Here is a 20,721-nt window from a genome sequence, read left to right as displayed (position 1 = left end):
AGGCAGTGTCACAGTGTATCGTTTCTAATTTACATAAAACCATTGTGTTAGGAATCTCATTCTCTTTCTTACTTTCACTCATCAACAGCTATTGAGCACCTACTACGCGCCAGGCATTGGTCAATTTATTAGGCACCTGCTATGCACCAGGCATTGTTCTGGGTGCTGGAGGAAGCACTGTGAGCAAGCCAGTCAGAATCCCTGCCCTCACAGAACTTATATTGTAGCAGGAGATGACAGACAAGAAGCCATAAACATAATTTTAAAATAAAGCAGAGTCCCTATGAGTAACGAGGTCAATAAACTTGGGCTGGGTGGCAGGCCCAATGTGTGCCAGGGCCAGCTCACACATGCTTGCAAGGGTCTACCAGCAAATTTTCAGGAATTTTGAGAGCCGGTTGGCTAAAGGCAGCCATTATTAAAAATTAAATTACATAAACTTATAAGTACATAATTGATTTTAAAAATTGTCAGTAAATACTCAAAACTCAACTGTTGCTAATTATTTCAACTAATACCTATGCTTGGGAGTGAGGTATGTCTCTTGTACTACATCTGTAATGATGAGTTTCTGCATACTTCTTTCCAGCTCCCCAACTCTATATGCACCGGTAGCTTGACAATAGCCAAAGTAGAAGCATTTACTGCACTGAAATTGAAAAACACTATAGATAGGGTTTTGCCGGACAGTCATTGCTAAACCTTTACCAGTCACCCTTGGATGGGTCTGCCTGGGAATGACCTCATGATCTTAGTGTCTGTCTTCTTAAAGTTCTGTGCTTGGATACTACAGAGTACAGATAAAATAAAATGTTGTACTCACCTTATGTTCTATGGGGACAGCACAATATTGGGGAACCCTAAGGTGGCAGGTCTGGGACATGCACGAAAGATTGCTGGGAAGTAGAGGCTCCCTCCTTTTCCTCATCCTCCCACCGCATCCTCCAGCTTCTGGTAACCACCATTCTACTCTCTGCTTCTGAGAGTCTGAGTTTTTTAGATTTCACATATAAGTGAGATCATGCAGTATTTGTCATTCTGTGTCTGACCTATTTCACTTAACACAGTGTCCTCCCGGTCCATCCATGTTATCACAAATGACAGGATTTCTTTCTTTTATAAGGCAGAATAATATTAAATTATACTGATACTAATATATTACATTTCCTTTATCCATTCATCCATCAACAGACACGCAGGTTGTTTTCACATCCTGATCATCATGAATGACGCTGCCATGAACATGGGTGTGCAGATATCACTTTGAGATACCAATTTCATTTCCTTGCACCAACTTACACTCCCACCAACAGGGTACAAGGATTCACTTTTTTTCCCCCACATCCTTGACAACGTTTGTTATTGTTTGCCTTTTCTATACTAGTCATTCCAAAATGTGTGAGGTGATGTCTTACTGTGATTTTAATTTGTGTTTCCCTGATGATTAGTGATAGTGAGCACATTTTCATATACTTGTTGGTCCTTTGTATGTCTTCTTTGGAGAAATGTCTATTCAGGTCCTTTGCCCTTTTTTATTTTTCAGAGACAGAGTCTCTCCCTGTTGCCCAGGCTGGAGTGCAGTGGTGCAATCTCAGCTCACTGCAACCTCCACCTCTTGGGTTCAAGTGATTCTCCTGCCTCAGCCTCCCAAGCAGCTGGGATTACAGGCATCTGCCACCATGCCCAGCTAATTTTTGTATTTTTAGTAGAGACAGGATATCATCATGTTGGCCAGGCTGGTCTCAAACTCCTGACCTCAGGTGATCCACCCACCTCAGCCTCCCAAAGTGCTGGGATTTCAGGCATGAGCCACTGTGCCTGGCCCTTTGTCCATTTTTTAATTGGGTTATTTGTTTTCTTGCTGTTGAGTTTTTGCATTGCTTATATATCTTGGATATTGACCCTCTATCAGATACATCATTTGCAAATATTTTCTCCCATTTGGTAGGCTGTCTTTTCACTCTGTTGATCATTATCTGTTGGTTGTTTCCTTTGGTGCACAGAAGCTTTTCCATTTGATGCAATCGCATTTGTTTATTTTTACTTTTGTTGTCTGTGCTTTGGGGGTTATGTCTAAAATATCATTGCCCAGACAAATGTCAAGAAGTTTTTCCCCCATGTCTTCTTCTTGCCATTTTACTGTTTCAGGTCTTATGTTTAAATCCTTAACCCATTTTGAGTTGATTTTTGTACATGGCATGAGATAGGAGTCCAATTTCATTCTTCTCCTTGCAGGTATCCAATTTTTCCAACAGCTTTTGTTAAAGAGAATATCCTTTTCCTTTGGGTTAAAGATCAGTTGGCAGTAAATGTGTGGATTTATTTCTGAGCTCTCTATTCTGTCCCATTGGTTATATGCCTGTTTTTGTGCCAGTACCATGCTGTTTTGGTTACTATAGCTTTGTATTATGTTTTGAAATCAGACAATATGATGTCTCTAGCTTTGTTCTTCCTGCCCAAGATTGCAGGGTCTTTCATGGTTCCATATTTATGATTTTTTTTCTACTTCTGTGAAAAAAAAGCCATTGGAATTTTGATAGGGATTAAAATGAAAATATAGATAGCTTTGGTTAGCATTGACATTTTAGAAATATTAATTCTTCCAATTCACAAATATGGGATATCTTTCAATTTCTTTATGTTGTCTTCAATTTTTTTCATCAACGTTTTATAGTTTTCAGTGTACAGATTATTTTCTTCCTTGCTTAAGTTTATTTTTAAGCATTTTATTGTTTCTGATGCCATTGTAAATTGAGTTGCTTTCTCAATTTTCTCCTGATAATTCATTGCTAGGGTGTAGAAACACAACCAAATTTTGTATCTTACAACTTTACTGAATCATTTATTAGTTCTAACAGTTTTTTGGTGGACTCTTCAGGGTTTTCTACATATAAGATTATGTCATCTGCAAACAGAGACAATTTTACTTCTTTCTTTCTGATCTGAATGCCTTTTATTCTTTTTCATGCCTAATTACTATGGCTAGGACTTCTAGTGCTAATGTTGAATAGAAATGGCTAGAGTGGGCATACTTGTCTTGTTCCTGATCTTAGAGGAAAAGCTTTCAAGTTTTCACCATTGGGTATGATGTTAGCTGTGGACTTGTCATATATGGCCTCTATTGTGTGAGGTACATTCTCTCCATATCTAATTTGTTGACTGTCTTTGTCATGAAACGATGTTGTATTTTGCCAAATGATTTTTCTGTCCCTATTAAGATGATCATATAATTTTTATCCTTCATTCTGTTGAGGTATACCATGCTTAGTGATTTGTGCATGTTGAACCATCCTTATATCCCAGGGATAAATCCCACTTGATCATGGTGTATGATGTTTTTAATATGCTACTGAATTTAGTTTGCTAGTGTTTTGTTGAGAATTTTTGCATCTATATTCATCAGAGTTATTGGCCTATAATTTTCTTTTCTTATAGTGTCCTTGTCTCAGTTTGTGGAGGTTGCAACTTCTGTGTCAAGGTGATAAACACACACTGTGGATTTAATACTTAGCAGCCATACAAGCCCTATAGGAAAAAGGAGAGAAAAGAAGTTGTGTACTTGGGTAGATTTGGGCACCCAGTGACATGATATAACTCATGCTATAATTCTCACCCTGCATCCTTCTATAAAGCTAAATAAAAATAGTTTAAAGACAACTTTAATCTTATTTGCGACTCAAGGTTCCAGCTATGGTGGTTGAACATTATATTTTATTGATTTAAAGACACATTCTTTTCATATTTTTCACATCTCTGAAATGAGGAAGCATCTTACATCTTAATTCAGCATGATGTCTTACACCTCATAATTTAATTGACAACTTCTTTTTCTTTCTGAGTGGTCTACAAAATAAAGTGCAAATATAATCAACAGTATTTTACATTCAATTAAATAGTGTGTGAAGGAAGGTAAGTTTAGGTGAGGAGTCAGGTTATATTATTAAATACGTCATCTGATTTCGTCAAATAATCTTGTAACAATCTATCTGCATCACTGTTTGCTCATCTAGTTCATTGCTTCTAACTGCCCCAGAGTCTTCTAGACATATGTTGTCCAATATGGTAGCCATTAGCCACAAGTGGTGTGGCCATTTAATTTTTGATTAAAATTAATTAAAATTAGATGCACCTTAAAATTCCATTCCTTAGTCATACTCACAACATTTCAATAACTGTATGTGGCTAGCGGCTGCCATACTGACAGCACAGATATATTATAGATAGAATTATTTCCATCATCACTGGAAGTCCCACTGAACGGCACTACTCTGGTTTTTACCCTTGCTTCACATAGCGTGGTGCAGAAAATAGCAGCTTCTGAATCACTTATTAGAACTGGAGTCTTAGATCTCACCCAGACCAACTGAATCAGAATCTGTGTTATATATAACAAGATTGCCAGGGCACTCAGTACATGTTAGGATTTGAGAAGCGCCACTGCATAGTATACATCCACCATGTTTAGTAACCCAGTCCTTCAGTGATGGACACCTAGGTTCCCTTCACTTTGAGTGTGCCACTTATATATCTATACAAGACTCCTCTTGACCATTCACACAGGAGTGGGACCAAGGGCCCTAAAGGCCTATTCTTAATTTCACGGAATACTGGCAAGTTTTTGTCTAACAAAGAAGGGTTCGACCAGGTGCGGTGGCTCACGCCTGTAATCCCAGCACTTTGGGAGGCCAAGGCGGGAAGATCATGAGGTCAGGAGATTGAGACCATCCTGGCTAACACGGTGAAACCCCGTCTCTACTAAAAATACAAAAAATTAGCTGGGTGTGGTGGTGGGTGCCTGTAGTCCCAGCTACTCAGGAGGCTGAGGCAGGAGAATTGCTTGAACCCAGGAGGCTGAGGTTGCAGTGAGCCAAGATCGCGCCACTGCACTCTAGCCTGGGCAACAGAGAGAGACTCCATCTCAAAAAAAAAAAAAAAAAAAAAAAAAAAATAGGTTTCTTCCCTCTCCACACCTTCAACAATATCCATATTTGTCGCTGACAGTTCCTACGGAAGTGAATGAAGGGGGACGAATGCAGAAATAAAGACAAGAGATCTGTTTTGAAAGAATGTGTCAGGGAACTCCTTGCTTCTGCTGAGCAAAGGCAGCCTTGAGCTTCTACAGCCCTTCATTTATATTAGGTAGAAAGAGCAGGGAGGGAGAGGTAACGGTTGATCAGCTGCTTGATTAATCACAGGTACCTATAATTGCTTTCTTTGTACAACAGACTTCAGATGTTCTTTCGGATAATCACAAGGAACACTGTGCTTGAGGCGTGACTGCCCTCAGCACGTTTTCTGGTGGCAGATGCAGTTGTCAGTTTTCCAAAATCTTTCTTTCATGAGAACAGTTTTCTGTGCTCATATAGCCTCCAGTGGTAAACTGAATTGGTCACGACCCCAATTTTCTCGGCCTGTAACACATATTTATTCATTCAGTAAATATTTAATGCCCATAGTTCATTTATTTATTCAGCAAATATTCATTAAATCTGATTGTGTACCAGGTATTGTTCTAGGAGCAAAATATTTGAACAATTCTTTCCTCAGGGAGTTCATATTCTAGAGGGGAGGCAGACAGAAACAAAAGAATAAGTAAAACATTACGTCTGACAGATGGGAGTAAATGCCATAGAAGAAAATAAAGCAGAGTAACAGGATAGAGAATGTCAGAGGAGAGCTGCAATTTTATGTTGGGTGGTTGTACAACCCAGCAGGCTTGGACTGTCCAAACCCTGCACACTACAGTGAAACTTTTGGCCCTTGCCTGGCTTCTGGGAGATAACCTCTATGCTCTTGGAATATCTTGCTGAGTAACAGTGTCTTTGTCTCTCTGGGGCATGAGCCATGCCAGATAATCTATAACAATGCGACTTATGGTGGGGACCTAGGGACATGTTGTATCAATTTGACCTCTAGAAGATCTGGAGCTAAGATCAGCCACACAAACAGGCAGTCATGTCGATATGACTAACCCCCAATATAAACCCTGGACACCAAGGCTTGGGTGAGCTTCCCTGGCTGGCAATGCTCCAGCGTGTTGTCATACATTATTGCTGGGGGAATTATGTACTGTCCACAAACTCCACTGGGAGAAGACAGGTGGAGGCTCATGCCTGGTCTCTCCCAGACTCTGCCCGATGCACCTTTTTTCTTTGCTCATTTTAATCTGTGTCCTTTCACTGTAAGAAACCAAAACTAAAACAACTTTTCTGAGTTTTATGAGTCCTTCTAGTGAATCACTGAACCTGTCCTGGAGACTCCCAAGTACAGTGGTCAAGAGGGCCTTCATGAAGAAGATGACAAGAATACAGGGGACCATGCAGACATCTGGGGGAAGAGGGTTTCAGGTACAAAAGCCCTGAGATGGAAGCATGCCCAGCATTAGAGGGACAAGAGAAGAGAAGATGGTAGATGACATCAGAGGAGGATCAGAGACCAGTTGGTCTTGGGCCTTGTATGCCAACCATAAGGAAATGCCACTTTCACTTGGAGTGCAGTGGATGCTACTGCAGGGTTTTGAGAAAAGTGACCTGCTCTGACTTACATTCTAAAAGGTCACTCTGGTAGCTGCATTAAAATTAGAGTGTAGGAGGACAAGGACAGAAGCAAAGAGACCAGATAGGAAACTTGCAGTAATCCAGGTGAGAGATGATGCAGGCTGAGTGGGACCAGGGTAGCAAAGATGGAAGGTGGTAAGAAACAGTCAGATTCTGGATCCACCCTGAAGGTAGAACTGATGGAATTTGGTAACAAAATGTACGTATGGTGTGAGAAAAGGGATTCAAGGGTGAGACTGAAGTATTGACCAGGTAATGAAAAGGATGGTGTGAACATCCACTGAGAAGCCCAAGACCCACAAGAGAAGTATGTTTGGAACATGGGAAGGGCAGAGAACAGAAGTTGGTTTTGAACATGGAGATGTTGAGTAGGCAGCTGGATGTTAAGTGGAGAGTTTGAGAGTCAGACCTGGCTGAAGACATAAATTTGGGAGTCGTCAGCATGTAGATGGCATTTAAAGCCACGAGACCAGATGAGATCACCGAGGGAGTGAATATAGACAGAGGAGACAAGGCCAAGGACCGAAGCCTGAGGTGCTCCACCATGTAGAGACTGGGAAGACAGGAAGAAACCACCTCCAGACACGGATGAGAATCAACCAGTGAGTGATGAGGAAAACCAGGAGAGCATAGTGTCTCAGAAGCCAAGGAAAGAAACAGGGAGTAGTCTACTTGTTAAACGCTGCTGATAACTCAAGTAAGATGAACCTGAAGAGACGGCCCTTGAATTCAGTACCATGGAGGTCACTGTTGCCCTAAACAGGAGCATGGTTGGTGCAGCAATGGGAGAGAAAGCCTTCATAGTGTGGGCTCCAGGGAGGACGGGAGGGCAGAAATTGCAGGCAGTGAGCTTAGCCAACTTTTTAGGGAAGGATTGCAGTTGTACAGAGCAGAAAATGGGCCAGGAGCTGGAGGAGAACATGAGAGTGGGGAGAAAGTTTTTGTTGGTTGGTTTTCAAATTTTAATGAGAGATGGGAGAAACTGTAGTATATTTGCATGCTAATGGGGCTGCTCCTCGGAGAAGAAGGAAAACATGTTGCAGGAAAGAGAACAGAGAACTGCTGGCTGGAGCAATGCCCTCCAGAAGGCAAGAGGGGACAGGATACCAGCACCAGTGGAGGCGTCTATCTTAGCTGCAGGTGCAGACCGTTCATCTAGAGAAATGGGAGAGGAGACAGAGGATGCGGGCACGCAGGTAGGTGGCAAGACCGACCTTTCTAATTTTTGCTATTCTGATGGATGAAAGCGATGTGTTATTGCTGCCTGGGATGCATGATGACTGGAGCCACATCCTGAATAACACGGATCCAGCTCTAAAGAAGAATCCATGTTTCTCAACTCTCTGTGCCTCTTTCTCACCAAGAGTCTGCTTCTCACTGGGCATCTCTTTCTTTCTACCTCTGTGCCTCTGTCCTTCTCTGAATTTTCTTTCTGTCCTCTCCCACCTGCCCCATCTTTCGGTCTCTGTGTATTTAGCCCTTTGTGTCTCTCAGTCTTCCCCTCCCTTCATGTTTGCGTTGGGGCCCCTCCTCTGGGCCTGGGTGTGGGGCCTACTTTCTCATCCCAGCTAGCACTTCCAACCAGAAGTTCCAGTTCCTGCTTGACAAAGAATCCCATTTTGAAGCCAAGCTAGGGAGGGGCCTCCCGGAACCGTCGGATGCCTCCATCTTAAGCTTTACTTATTTAACAGGAGCATTGTGGCCCTTGGTCCATGCCACACTCTCTTCGAAGCATTTTTGGATATTAATCCATTTAACACTTCTCCATAAGGCAAGTGCTATTGATTGTGCCATTTTACAAATGGGGATGCTGAGGCACAAAGCGGTCACATCAGCTGAACTCAGGCAGTCTAGCTCCAGAGTCTGAGGTCAGAACCACTAGGAACAGCATCTCTTTTTCGGGTCCTTTCTTCTCCTTTCTCCAGGCCGGTTCTCTGTGGTGGAGGAAAGACCTGCACCTGTGACAGAAGTATACTTGGATTTGGTCCAGTTTGTGTGTGACTTTCAGCTGTGGGCTTGTTCATCAAGTGAGGAGGTGGAAGGTGCCCAGCCCTCAGTGGGTCCATGACCTCACTTCAACCAGAGCTACCCAACTCGCGTTCGGCCAATCATAACCCCTAACATCAATTTGACCTGGCACTCACCCCTCAGCAAATAACAAGGCCAACCACCCTCACTCCAGGCTCCAGCCTTTCCCAAGTGAGAAAGGCTTCTCTGGAAGCATGGACCCAGGTCACAAGAGGGCACAAGTACTCTGATTTCCCACATAAGCTAGTTGCCTCACTTAACCTGGCATCCCACCTCCAGCCACACCACCTGAACACAATTCCACTCAAAAAGTGAACTCAGACCCCGCCCTGTGAGGTGGGAGAAGTCCAGGGTGGAGAAAGACAGTGACCTTTCTTTCACCTTGAGAGGTGGGGTTATGACCCAGCTCACTCCCACCAAAACCTACTGCATCATAGACACTCAACCTCATGGCCAGTCCTCATCACCCATGTCAACCCACAACCCCAGCTCAACCACATCTTAACATTTCCCCATCCAAAACCTCAATCTTGGTTCCATCTTCAGCCCCAACCCAACAGTACCCCATCACCAACTTACCCCTAGATACCTCCCATCTTACAATCTAATCCTATCCCAAAACCAGCTCAACTACCACCTCCAACTCAATACCCATCCTCATCGAATTTTCATTCACCTCCCCAAACTCATTGCATTCGTAATGCCGTCATCAGGCCCATCCCTAACCACAGACTCTACTGATTTCCTATATTAATCCATATTTTTCTTCTTAGCAAAATACTTTGAAATGGACCCAACATTGGGCATTGAGGTGTTCCCAATGCAAAGTTAGATGGGTTATCTGATTTTATGAGGTCTCTGTACCCTTTCCTGTCTTTGAGCTACTTTATGACTCTAAATTGTAGATATCTGAGAGCTATGCAAATAATTCTTGTCCATAAATGTTTAAATGAATTTTGCCAGGTGGAAGTACAATGGATTTCCCTCCTCCTCCCAGTGTGGAATAGCCAGTTTTGCATCTATTTGTAAATTCATTTCAGCATTCCTTGTTGTCTCTGTACATATGGCTCTTTGTAACATCTTACTGGCTCTGCCATTTATTAATGAGTCAAGATACAATCTTTGACATATGTTCATTTCATATATGTCAGAGAGTCATGGTAAGACCATGTTTTAAAAGTTACCCTTTGACACTAGGTTTGATCTCCACATCCAAACCTGAACTCCATCAATAAGGACCGTACAAGTTTCCATGTGAGCCCTCGCCCCATCCATCTCTATTCTTTATCCTCATTGTGACACCCCCACTCTCTCACTCTTTCCAAACTTCATCTGGTCCACATCCCTGGCTTTCTTCCAAATTCTGACCCCACGTCAGTCCTTCTTAATCCCTAATCTTGTCCCCTCCACCCCCTAGGATTAACTCAGGGCTCCACCCAGTCATAGTTCCTGGAGACACCTACTCATTCCCAAAACACCACCCCTTCCTCCTTCCTCTCCCCCACCCCCAATCCACATCTTCGAAGCTTTTCGACTCCTGCTTTTTCCTCTCCACCTAGGTCCCCGTGGACTCCCTCACCCTCTCTGGCCCTGCTCCTGAAAGGCCATTTCTGGAAAATGTTGCTTTCTCAGGTCCCATCTCTGCCCCCATCCAAATCCAAGGGAGCTGATTTTCTATCCACCCAGCTGATGATTTCCTTCTTGTGTCTGGTGGTTGGCGGGAGCAGGGAGGCAGGATGATGGGATAATTGTGGGTGTCCTTGTGTCTTTCAAAAGAAAAAGGGTTGAGATGAGACTGGGAATTGGAACCTGGATGTGTTGAGAGCTAAACCTGAGATGAGGTTGGAGATGGGACTGGGGTTGAGGAACAGGCTGGAGTACTTGGTATGGTTAGGGATGGATAGGGAGGTGGGAATCGGATAGAATATGGCCATCTGGGGGCTGACTGTCTATTAAGAATTATGCATGGGGTTGGAGAAGAGGTTAGAAAACCGGGTGCAGAATGGGTTGAAGTTAGGGATGGGCATGGAACTTAGAGGGGCAGGGGGAAGGAAATGGGCCTTCCCCTTACCCTTTTTTGGGTCCTGATGCCTGAAAGTTCACAGTGGGTTCAACTCCGGCTTGGGCGGGGTCAGATCTAGGTCCCAGCACGTCCTGGAAGCTCCGCCCCAAGCAGAGGGCCAAGCCCAGGTGGGGGGGTGCCTGGAGACATCCCGCTGAGCCACTGGGGGTGGAGGGGGGGGGCCAGGGACCAGGAAATGCTGAGTGAGCTGGGGGAGGGAGTTCAGGGGTTAAAAGCCATGGTTCGGGGCTGAAGTTCTAGGCAGCTGGCGGCTGACGCTCCTCGCGGGCCCCTCACTCAGGTAGGGTCTGCCTGGGGCGGGGGCGGGGAGCGGAGGAGGGCAGGAAGGGGAGAGAAGAGGGGATAGGAAGGATGGGGAAAGCAGAAGGGCAGCTGAGTCAGGGAGAGGGAGAGTGAAGCTAGAGCCTCAGATCTAGAGAGAAACCTGCAGAGACGGAGAGAGGTGAAGGGCGCGGACAGATAAGAACTTGGGCTAATACCAAGCGTGTGGACAGACCCAGAGGGATAGAATGGAAGGCAGACTCTGGAGGAAAAGGGAGAGAGTGCACCGACCACCCAGCTCGCCAGAGGGCAGGGGAGGAGGGACGGCTTCCTGGGGTGAGGGGCTGCACGCCGGAGCCCCAGGGGGTTGCACACTGTTCCTCCCACCTTGCCACTGCACCCCCACCAAGGATGGAATTGGAGGTGGGGGGCAGATTCCAGGGTCAGGGCTGTCAAGAGTGAATGAGGGGAGGAGAGATTCAGGAGCAGAGAGGTTTCAGACGCGGAGGTTCCGGGCACGCCCTCAACACCCCCTTCACCTTCTCCTCAGGCCCCGCCCGCCCTGCCCTCTCCTCCCGATCCCGGAGCCATGTGGCCCCTGGCCCTAGTGATCGCCTGCCTGACCTTGGCCTTGTCAGGAGGTAAGAATGCGCGGGGGTGGAGGCGTGGCGGCCACTCGGGACAATGGTAGGAGGGGTCAGGCCGGAGGGGGAGGGGGCGTGGGAGCCGCGAGCTCCGCCCCCCGCCCACTCGGGGCCGGTCCCAGTGGGGACAGCCCAGAGCTCTTCCTCCTTGTCCCTGGGTGACCTGGTTTCCCGGCTGAGGTTGGCCCTCTGACCCCAGACCGCTCACCTCCCAAAATACCCTCGCAGCAGCCCCTCTCGCGTTCAAGGCTTCCTGTCCTCTCTGGAAAGCTGAAAGACATGGGTTCGCGTCCTGACGCTGCCGCTTTGAGCCAGTAGCCTAGCAGCTGCTTTGTGCCTAAATTGTTTTCATCTGGAAAATGGGCTCAATTTATAAGTGCTTACCACAGAAGGTCACTGTGAATATTGAAACGAGGTAATGCGTCGAGCCTTCAATATGTCGCAAGTAGAAAGGACTTGAAAGTTAGCCACTTAGCCGTTATTACTTTATTAGTAGTATTCCCTTTTTTTTTTTTTTTTTTTTTTTTTTTTTTTTTTTTTTTTTGAGATGGAAACTTGCTCTGTCGCCCAGACTGGAATGCAGTGGCACGATCTTGGCTTACTGAAACCTCCGCCTCCCGGGTTGAAGCGATTCTCCTGCCTCAGCCTCCTGAGTAGCTGGGATTACAGGCGCCCACCACCACACCCAACTAATTTTCGTATTTTCAGCAGAGGCGGGGTTTCGCCACGTTGGTTAGGCTGGTCTCGAACTTCTAACCTCAAGTGGCCCGAGTCAGCCTCCCGAAGTGCCAGGATTACAGGCATGAGCCACCGAGCCCAGCCTCTATTATTCTGTCTTCATACTCAGTCCCTTCCACAACCTTCTAGATTGTTATTCTAATCCTTGGGTTGACCCCAGACCTATGTGACCTCACCGCAGATTGGTAGTCCTTAAGATCCCTATGGATCTTTCCCATCTTTCCCTGCCGTTGTAGGCAGGTTCTCTGGAAACCCCATTCATGAATCATTTATTCATTCAACAAACAGCTATTAAACACCGGCCACTGTGCTGGGTGCTGTACAAGCAGAGAGACAGTCCCTGCTCTCAGCACCTGGAGTCTAGCAGGGACAGATGCAGATGTTATTCAAACAATTATCCAAATAATTAGTTAATAATTATCTTGACATGAGGTGAAGACTTCAAGGATCCAAGCCAGGGGCCTAGAGATGTAATGGCGGCTTCCCGACCAGAGGCCTTCCCAAAGGGCTTGACCCTTGAGCTAAGACCTGAAAAAGGAGGGGTCTGTGGGTGCCTGGCACCTGGCACCATCCTTGGCCTGAAGGTGGGGTGGCTTTTCTCCTCTGGCGACACTCCCTGGATTCATGCCCGTGCCACTCCTGAGTGCCACACCCTAGGCTAGGAGACCCACATGCTACGCCTTGTGGAGTCCTCAACAACCTGGCAAGGTAGGTGCATTGTAATTACTCCAATTTCTGGCAGAGAAACCTAGGACTCAAAGACAGAAGCCTCCTGCTCCAATGACACCGGCGATGCCTGAGTCAGAATCCTAATCAAGGTTGTCTGCCCTGTCCTCCATATCCTGGACTTGAGGCTCTGAAAACCATTTTTATAACTTTTGACCTAATCATTTGCTTAAAGTTAGCTTTTTTTTCTTTTTTTTTTTTTTCACTCAAACAAAAGCATGTTCAAGTTTATACTACTGTCCTGAATAGAGAACAGAATTCTTTGTCGTAAATAGAAGGTAAGGAAGGAAATAAATCCTGCACAATGAAAAGAAAATAATATGTTTATTGGGTTGGACCACCTGAAATTGCTGATACTCGACCCTTTTCGACCTTCCTAAAACAACTTTTGCAGGTGGTTCAACATAATAAATGTTAGCTGGCCTGATGAGGCTTCTGTGTCCTCCTGGCTTTAAAAAGTGAGCTCAGTGAGGATTAGGGAGGTGTTAAAACCATATTAGCACCATCCTGAGACTTTAACCTTGACAAAATCAGGATTAAAAGAGAACTGGATGCTGGCTCAGCGTCTGAGTGTGCGATTTAATGTTACTTATATCTCATCTCTCTACCACCTAAAATGATCCTGTGCTCACCGATAACTTCTGTTCCTAACTGCAAACCACTGGGCTAATCCCACTGCTTGCCCTGTAGTTGGGGAAACTAGCTAGGGAGGCAGAGGGACCTCCTGTTGTAGCTAATAATTAATAATAACATTTCCCACTGACTGAGTGCTCTCTGTGCCACCTGCTGTGCTGTATGGTTTGAAATGCAGGATCATCTTGAATCCTTCAACTACGCAATGAGAGATGAACTATTACTTTTTCTACTTGACAGCTGGGGAAACTGAGGCTGGTGATTTGCATAAGGTCACACAGTCACAAAATGGCATGCATGTTCAGGGGTGGATTCTCCCTGTCCCACGGACCCCTGCTGTGCTTTCAATGCCAGACACAGTGCCTGACACACACAGCATCTATTTATTGAGCCCCCATTGTGTGCCAGGCCCTGTGTTAGGTCCTGGGAATATGGTACTGAATAAAGCAGTTAAGGTGCCTGTTGTCAATGGAGCTTACAGTCCAAGTGGAGAGATTTTTACAAATGAATGTATACAAATGTGAAGAGAAATGAATAGCAATCATTGTTCTGATGAAAACCAACCGGAAGAATGTAATGGGGGATGGGTCGGGACTAGGAGAGTCAACATTAGACCAGGTGGTCAGGGAAGGCCTCTCTGAAGAGGAGACATTTGAGCTGACCTCTCAGAATTAAGAAGGACCCAGACATACAACCTCTAAATTCTGAAGGTCATCCAGTAGAATATTCCATAGATGTATATATGAAATATCCTATATCTGTGCTGTCCAATTATCCACTAGCCACTTCAGGCTATTGAACATTTGAAATATGGCTGGTGTGACTTAAGAACTGAATTTTTAATTTAGTTTTACTTCATTTTAATTAGTTTAAATTTAAATAGCCACATGTAGCTAGTGGCTACCATATTAAACAACACAGGTTTGGAGAAAGGACTGTGCAGAGAGAGGAAATAGCAAGTATAAAATGTCTAGTATGGGGGCATCCAAGATGATTTAAATTCTTTTTTTCTTTAAATGCCTGGTGTGTTTGAAGAACAGGTCGATGAGGCTGGACTAGAGGAAGTCAGAAGAAAGTGGTTGGAGATGGGGTCAAAGAGGCTGGCAAGGGCCAGACAGCACAGAGTCCTGCACACCTTGGGAAGGCTTTTTGGATTTTATTTTAAAGGAAGTTGAGCCTGGGAACAACATCTGACTTTCTTTGTTTGAAGAGTCCTCAGCCTACTTTGAAAAGACTGGATCGGAGGGATGTAAAAATGGAAGGATTTAGGTTAATGTTGTAGTCATTTGGGCTAGAGAAGATGGGGCATGGACCAAGATGATGGCAGAAGTGTGGCGATAACTGGATATTTGGGAGATAAAACCAATAGGAACTGGTTGTGAGTGATGAAGGAAAGAGGAGAAGCAAAGATGACTCCCAGGTTTGGGGCTGAGAACTGAGGTGGGAAATACTGGAGTGAACAGTTTTGATTGAGAAGAATCAAGTTGGGAATACAAAGCTTAAGATGCCTGTAAGGCATCCAAATCAACAGTGTTTGAGTTTTGAGCTTAAAGAAGAGTTCAGGGCTGGAGATGATTAGCCTATAGCTGGTATTTAAAGCCATGGAGGCAACCAGTATATATGCAGTGAAAGGATAGAGAGATGGGTGGAAAGATGATTGGATGGATGCATGGATGGATATATGGATAGACGAATGGATGGATGGATGGATGGATGGATGAATAAATGGACCAGTGGATGGAGGGACAGATGAGTGGATGGATGGTTGGATGGATGGATGGATGCATGGATAAATGGATGAGTGGATGGATGGATGGATAAATGGATGAGTGGGTGGATGGATGCATGGATGGATGGATGAGTGGATGGATGGATGAATGGATAGATGGATGAGTGGATGGATAATGAATGAGTGGATGGATGGATGAATGGATAAATGGATGAGTGGATGGATAGATGGACGAGTGGATGGATGGATTAGTGGATGGATGGATGGATGGATGCACAGATGAATTGGTGGATAAATGGATGAGTGGATGGATGGGTGGATGGATGGATGGATGAATGGATGGATGGATGGTTAGATGACTACCTAAATGGATGAATGGATAGATGGATGAGTAGATGGATGGACAAATCAGTAGGATGAATGGGGGATGGATAATTGGATAGACTGATGGATAGATATTGCCTAGGTGGATGTGTAGGTCAGTCTCACTTCTACCTCCTGAAATCCATCTTCTGGTAGAATGATATAAAAAATGCACGTGGAGAGAAAGTCAGGCTCCTGCTTACCTATCAGCAACATGCTCATTTTGTGAACTCTTCTGTTAACCCCCAGTGGAGGATTTGGTACTTCTTGGGAAAAGAATGTCACCTCTTTGCCCTAATTCATCTCCACTTGGTCAAGAATAGCAACTGCCAGAGGTCGGCAAATTCATCTTCAGTTCCCGGTCACCCAGGGCAATAATCTGACCCTTTCCCCAAACCCAGGAACCACAGCTCCAGGGCTCCTCTGCCCGCTGGATTCCAGTTTTCTAACAATCTCTCTTCTTTACCAGGTGTCTCCCAGGAGTCTTCCAAGGTTCTCAACACCAATGGGACCAGTGGGTTTCTCCCAGGTGGCTACACCTGCTTTCCCCACTCTCAGCCCTGGCAGGCTGCCCTACTAGTGCAAGGGCGGCTACTCTGTGGGGGAGTCCTGGTCCACCCCAAATGGGTCCTTACTGCCGCACACTGTCTAAAGGAGTATGTGGGGGCCAGGGGAGCATGGGATAGGGATGAGAATGGGACTGGGATTATGGATGGGGTAGAGTTGGATTTGAGGATGGAGTTGGAGTTAGGGTTGGGGATGGACATGGGGGTGAGAATGAGGTTTGGGGTTGAGATATGGGGATTGGGTATGGAAATAGAATCAAAGTAGGGGGTTTGGATGGGATTGAAGTTGAGGATGGGGAAGATGTATCTGGAGATGAGGAAGGTAGGATGGAGAAGAGGTTAGGTTGGGGATGGGAAGAGGTTGGGGCTGGGATGGGGATGGAAATGGGCTCATCTTCTTTCCTAACCACCCTCTTTCTGCACCCACAGCGGGCTCAAAGTTTACCTAGGCAAGCACGCCCTAGGGCGTGTGGAAGCTGGTGAGCAGGTGAGGGAAGTTGTCCACTCTATCCCCCACCCTGAATACCGGAGAAGCCCCACCCACCTGAACCACGACCATGACATCATGCTTCTGGAGCTGCAGTCCCCGGTCCAGCTCTCAGGCTACATCCAAACCCTGCCCCTTTCCCACAACAACCGCCTAACCCCTGGCACCACCTGTCGGGTGTCTGGCTGGGGCACCACCACCAGCCCCCAGGGTATGCACCCACACAGGTGGCCTGAGGCCCCATAGGAGTGGCTGGGGAAACAGGGGCAGAGATGGGAGGGAAGGTCTGAGGTAGGTTCCTTTATATATAAAAATATAAATAAGTAAATAAATATATATATTTAAAGTTAGCTGTATCTTTTATATAAGCATAAATTCATGAATATATAAAAATATATATGAGTATATAAATTCATGAATATATAGAAATATAAATAGATCTAATATATGAATATATTATATGATGTATATTATGTATTATATAGTAATATATTTATATATTATACAAAAAGTATACAAATTAAATGTATTTTATAAATTATAAAATTTATCGATTATGTATTTTAAATATGTATTTCTGCATAATGTATATATTATAAATATATAATCTATACTTAAATTATATATTGTAAATGTATTTTATAAATGTATACATTTATATATTTATGTACTGTAAATGAATTTTATCATTTATAATATATAAATCATACATATAAAATTTTTATATTTCTATAATTTATAAAATGTTTAATATATTAAATATGCTTATTAATGAAAGTTCTAATAATTCAATTTAATAATTATATATCATTACTTAGTAAGTATAATACATTATATATGTGAGTATAAATTTGATGTATATACCAACAAGAGCCCTTTGCATCTCCCTAGCAATCCCTGACTCTCTCCCAGCCTCATGTTTGTATCTTTCTCCTCAACATGCCTTGTCTCTCTTCCTACCATTCTATCCAACTCTCCCATAACTCTTCCCATCCCTGTTCCTGCTTTTCCCATCTTTAATTCTCTATTTCTGACCATCTCCCTATTCCAACTCCCTCTCTCCAACTTTCTTTCCCCACCACTGGCTCCACCACTCTCCTTATCAACCTCCCATTCTCTTGTCCCTTCCCTCCTTATCCTTCCCTCCACTTTTCTCCTCATCTCTCCCTTCTCCTCTCTCCCATGTCGCTCCATATTTCTGTCACTTCCGTTGCTTTACCCAGATAGGTGCTCATCTCTTCTCCCATCTTTCTCTTCCCATCTCAATTTTCTATCTACTCTTTACCCATTCAACTCGCCTATTTAACCTTCATCCCATATCCTATCCAGGTCGGATACCTTAGACCTTCTCTTTCTTCTCCCCAGTGAATTACCCCAAAACTCTACAATGTGCCAACATCCAACTTCGCTCAGATGAGGAGTGTCGTCAAGTTTACCCAGGAAAGATCACTGACAACATGTTGTGTGCCGGCACAAAAGAGGGTGGCAAAGACTCCTGTGAGGTGAGGCCGGGAGGCTGGTGGGTGCCTTGGACAGGATAGAAAGCCAGAATGGAAGTGACAGATGCTGGGGAAAAAGCTTTGTTTCCAGCCTTAGGGGAACCAATCTTTATAAGGTACAATGTCCCCTCACATAGGAGGTCAAGACAAAAAGGGGTACCTAGGGATGGCAGGAATAATTCATCATAAGCCCCAGCTTTGACTGAGTGGCTGCCCAGATCCCTGTGTTGAGATGCATAAAGGTTGGTATTCTTTCACTTGTGAGTGATAGACAACCAACTCAAACTGGCTTAAATAAAATGCTGGCTTTTGTAACTGAAAATCCAGGTTGTCTGGCTTTAGGCACAGATGGATCCAGGTATGCAAATTGTGTGTTTGGAATTCTGTCTTTCTTTTAACTCTCAGCTCTTCTTTATTCTGTTTTGGCTTCATTCTCGGTTAGATTCTTCCCATGACAAGATGGCCCCAGCAGCTTTGAGCTTACATCCTACCCTCTAGGCAACCCTATTAGAAAGAGAACCTCTCTTTTCCAATAGTTCACACAAAAGTCTTGAGCATGATTCTCACTAGGCTGACCTAAGTCATGTGTCTTGAGCCATCACTCCACCAGAGCTGTGGGATTCTCTGATGGGCCAAACCTGAGTCACATAGTTAACTGTGGGTGCGGGAGAGGGGCAGGGACAAACTGCATGGATTGGGAGTGGAGAAGGGCAGTTCCCCAAATGAAAAAATCAGGAGAGGCTGTTACCAAAATAAGGGGAAATGGCCAAGTACAGTAGTTCATGCCTGTAATCCCAGCACTTTGGGAGGCTGAGGTGGGAGGATTACTTGAGCCCAGGAGTTTGAGACCAGCCTGGGCAACATAGTGAGACTCTGTCTCTACAAAAAGAAAAAAAAAGTTTTTAAATTAGCCAGGTGTGGTGGAGTACACCTGCAGTCCTAGTTACTTGGGAGGCTGAGGCAGAAGGACTACTTGAACCCAGGAGTTCAAGGCTGCAGTGAGGTATGATCATGCCACTGCACTCCAGCCTGGGTGACAGAGCAAGCCCCTGTCTCAAAAACAAAAAGAAATAAATAGAGCAAGACACTGTCTCTAATAAATAAATAAATAAAAATTTAAAAATGAATGTTTAATTTTTTAAAAATAAGAGGAAATGGATACTACATGAGCAAAAAACAGCCTTTATCAATAAAGAAGTTGAGATTTGATTCAGTGAGAAAGAGTATGATACTATATTAATGATATGTGCCTTGATCAATTAGTGATGTCTGCCTTGGGCCCAGGAAGAGAAATAGACTTACACGTGTATTGCATACCCTGCCCAGATATGGATGGGTTCACTCAATAGTGAGGGACACAAAGGAGCCTTAAAGTAGGAGCAGGGTCAGCTGGTATGGGGCAGGGGTGCAAGGTGGGATTTAGTACCAGGGAAACAAAAATGGGTATGAAGTAAGTTGTTACCATTTTAATGAAACTGAGGAACAGAGAAAAACACAGAAATTTCTCTATGTCTCTCTTTCTCTGGGCCTATCTCTGTCTTTCTGTCCCTATTTCTGTCTCTTGCTGTCTGTCCCTCTGTGTTTGTCTTCTTGTCTGTTTCTCACTGTCTTCATTGCTTTCTCTCACACTGTGTGTGTCTGACTCTGCCTCTCTGAGTCTCCTTCTCTGTGTGTATCTCTCTCCATCTTTCACTTTCTCCCCACACCTCCCTGTCCCTGCGTTGTTTAGCCCCAGCAAGGACCCACCTCTCTCTCTCTCTTTCTTTCCCCAACTCAGGGTGACTCTGGGGGCCCCTTGGTCTGTAACAGAACACTTTGTGGCATCGTCTCCTGGGGAGACTTCCCATGTGGGCAACCTGACCGGCCTGGTGTCTACACCCGTGTCTCAAGATACGTCCTGTGGATCCGTGAAACAATCCGAAAATACGAAACCCAGCAGCAAAAATGGTTGAAGGGCCCACAATAAAAGTTGAGAAATGTACCGGCTTCCATCCTGTCACCATGACTTCCTCACATTGTCTGCTTAGCCCTTCTCTGCTCCTTATTCCCAGTGTTCCATTTGAACCAGTGATCCATGTCCTGAAAAATGCTCAATCCCAGCTGACATTCCCTGTTTCAGAAGCATTCAGGCACTGCCAGGCTTGCAGTCTCCCAGATGTTGCGTCCCTGAAACATCTCAACAACCTGAATGTCCCAACCCAGACAATGGCCCAGGTCTCTCAACTGCATCAGTGCCGCTTCTATGAGCCCAGATCACCACCTGAAAGTTCTGTCTGTGGCACATTCTTAAATATTTCCATCAGCCCATCTCAACAATATATGTCCTATAAATGGACCATCCTTGACAACATCCTCTAACTCTTCAAGTATTTATTTAATGCCAGTATCCTAGACCTTCTATTTTTTG

At 44.7% G+C, this 20,721-nt stretch overlaps 1 protein-coding gene and 1 long non-coding RNA gene across 6 annotated transcripts; one reads left to right on the top strand and one right to left on the bottom strand.

Moving 5' to 3' along the window:
• Positions 1 to 1,152: 1,152 nt before the first annotated feature.
• Positions 1,153 to 11,562, bottom strand: LOC129020745 (uncharacterized). The gene is made up of 4 exons (XR_008495894.2): positions 10,657 to 11,562; positions 10,165 to 10,351; positions 5,200 to 5,411; positions 1,153 to 3,525 (listed from the first exon to the last, which is right to left on the bottom strand). It is a non-coding gene; the product is annotated as an uncharacterized LOC129020745 (long non-coding RNA).
• KLK13 (kallikrein related peptidase 13) lies at positions 7,135 to 20,295 on the top strand. 5 transcript variants are annotated; one of them, XM_054465514.1, is made up of 7 exons: positions 7,135 to 7,159; positions 7,692 to 7,753; positions 11,480 to 11,570; positions 16,232 to 16,418; positions 16,758 to 17,026; positions 18,181 to 18,317; positions 20,092 to 20,295. In XM_054465514.1, the coding sequence occupies exons 2-7, from the start codon at positions 7,721 to 7,723 to the stop codon at positions 20,278 to 20,280; spliced, it is 906 nt and encodes a 301-aa protein (XP_054321489.1). In that variant the 5' UTR covers positions 7,135 to 7,159; positions 7,692 to 7,720; the 3' UTR covers positions 20,281 to 20,295. The 5 variants fall into 5 exon arrangements, with proteins under 5 accessions (XP_054321489.1, XP_063513395.1, XP_054321492.1 ...); XM_063657325.1 differs by lacking the exon at positions 7,135 to 7,159 and having other exon boundaries at positions 7,650 to 7,753; XM_054465516.1 differs by lacking the exons at positions 7,135 to 7,159; positions 7,692 to 7,753; positions 11,480 to 11,570 and adding exons at positions 11,677 to 11,988; positions 12,750 to 13,019.
• The last annotated feature ends 426 nt before the right edge of the window (positions 20,296 to 20,721 follow it).

The sequence above is a fragment of the Pongo pygmaeus genome, chromosome 20, assembly GCF_028885625.2.
Source record: "Pongo pygmaeus isolate AG05252 chromosome 20, NHGRI_mPonPyg2-v2.0_pri, whole genome shotgun sequence".
NCBI lineage: Eukaryota > Metazoa > Chordata > Mammalia > Primates > Hominidae > Pongo > Pongo pygmaeus.
The sequence above is the reverse complement of the archived record's forward strand: the minus strand, read 5'-3'. Positions and strand labels throughout refer to the sequence as shown.

Coding starts and splice junctions, on each gene's coding strand:
- KLK13 (XM_054465514.1), top strand. CDS start 7,721: ATGGGAGAGGAGACAGAGGATGCGGGCACGCAG. Junction 11,571..16,231: donor GACCTTGGCCTTGTCAGGAG/GTAAGAATGCGC, acceptor CTTCTTTACCAG/GTGTCTCCCAGGAGTCTTCC. Junction 18,318..20,091: donor GTGGCAAAGACTCCTGTGAG/GTGAGGCCGGGA, acceptor TCCCCAACTCAG/GGTGACTCTGGGGGCCCCTT.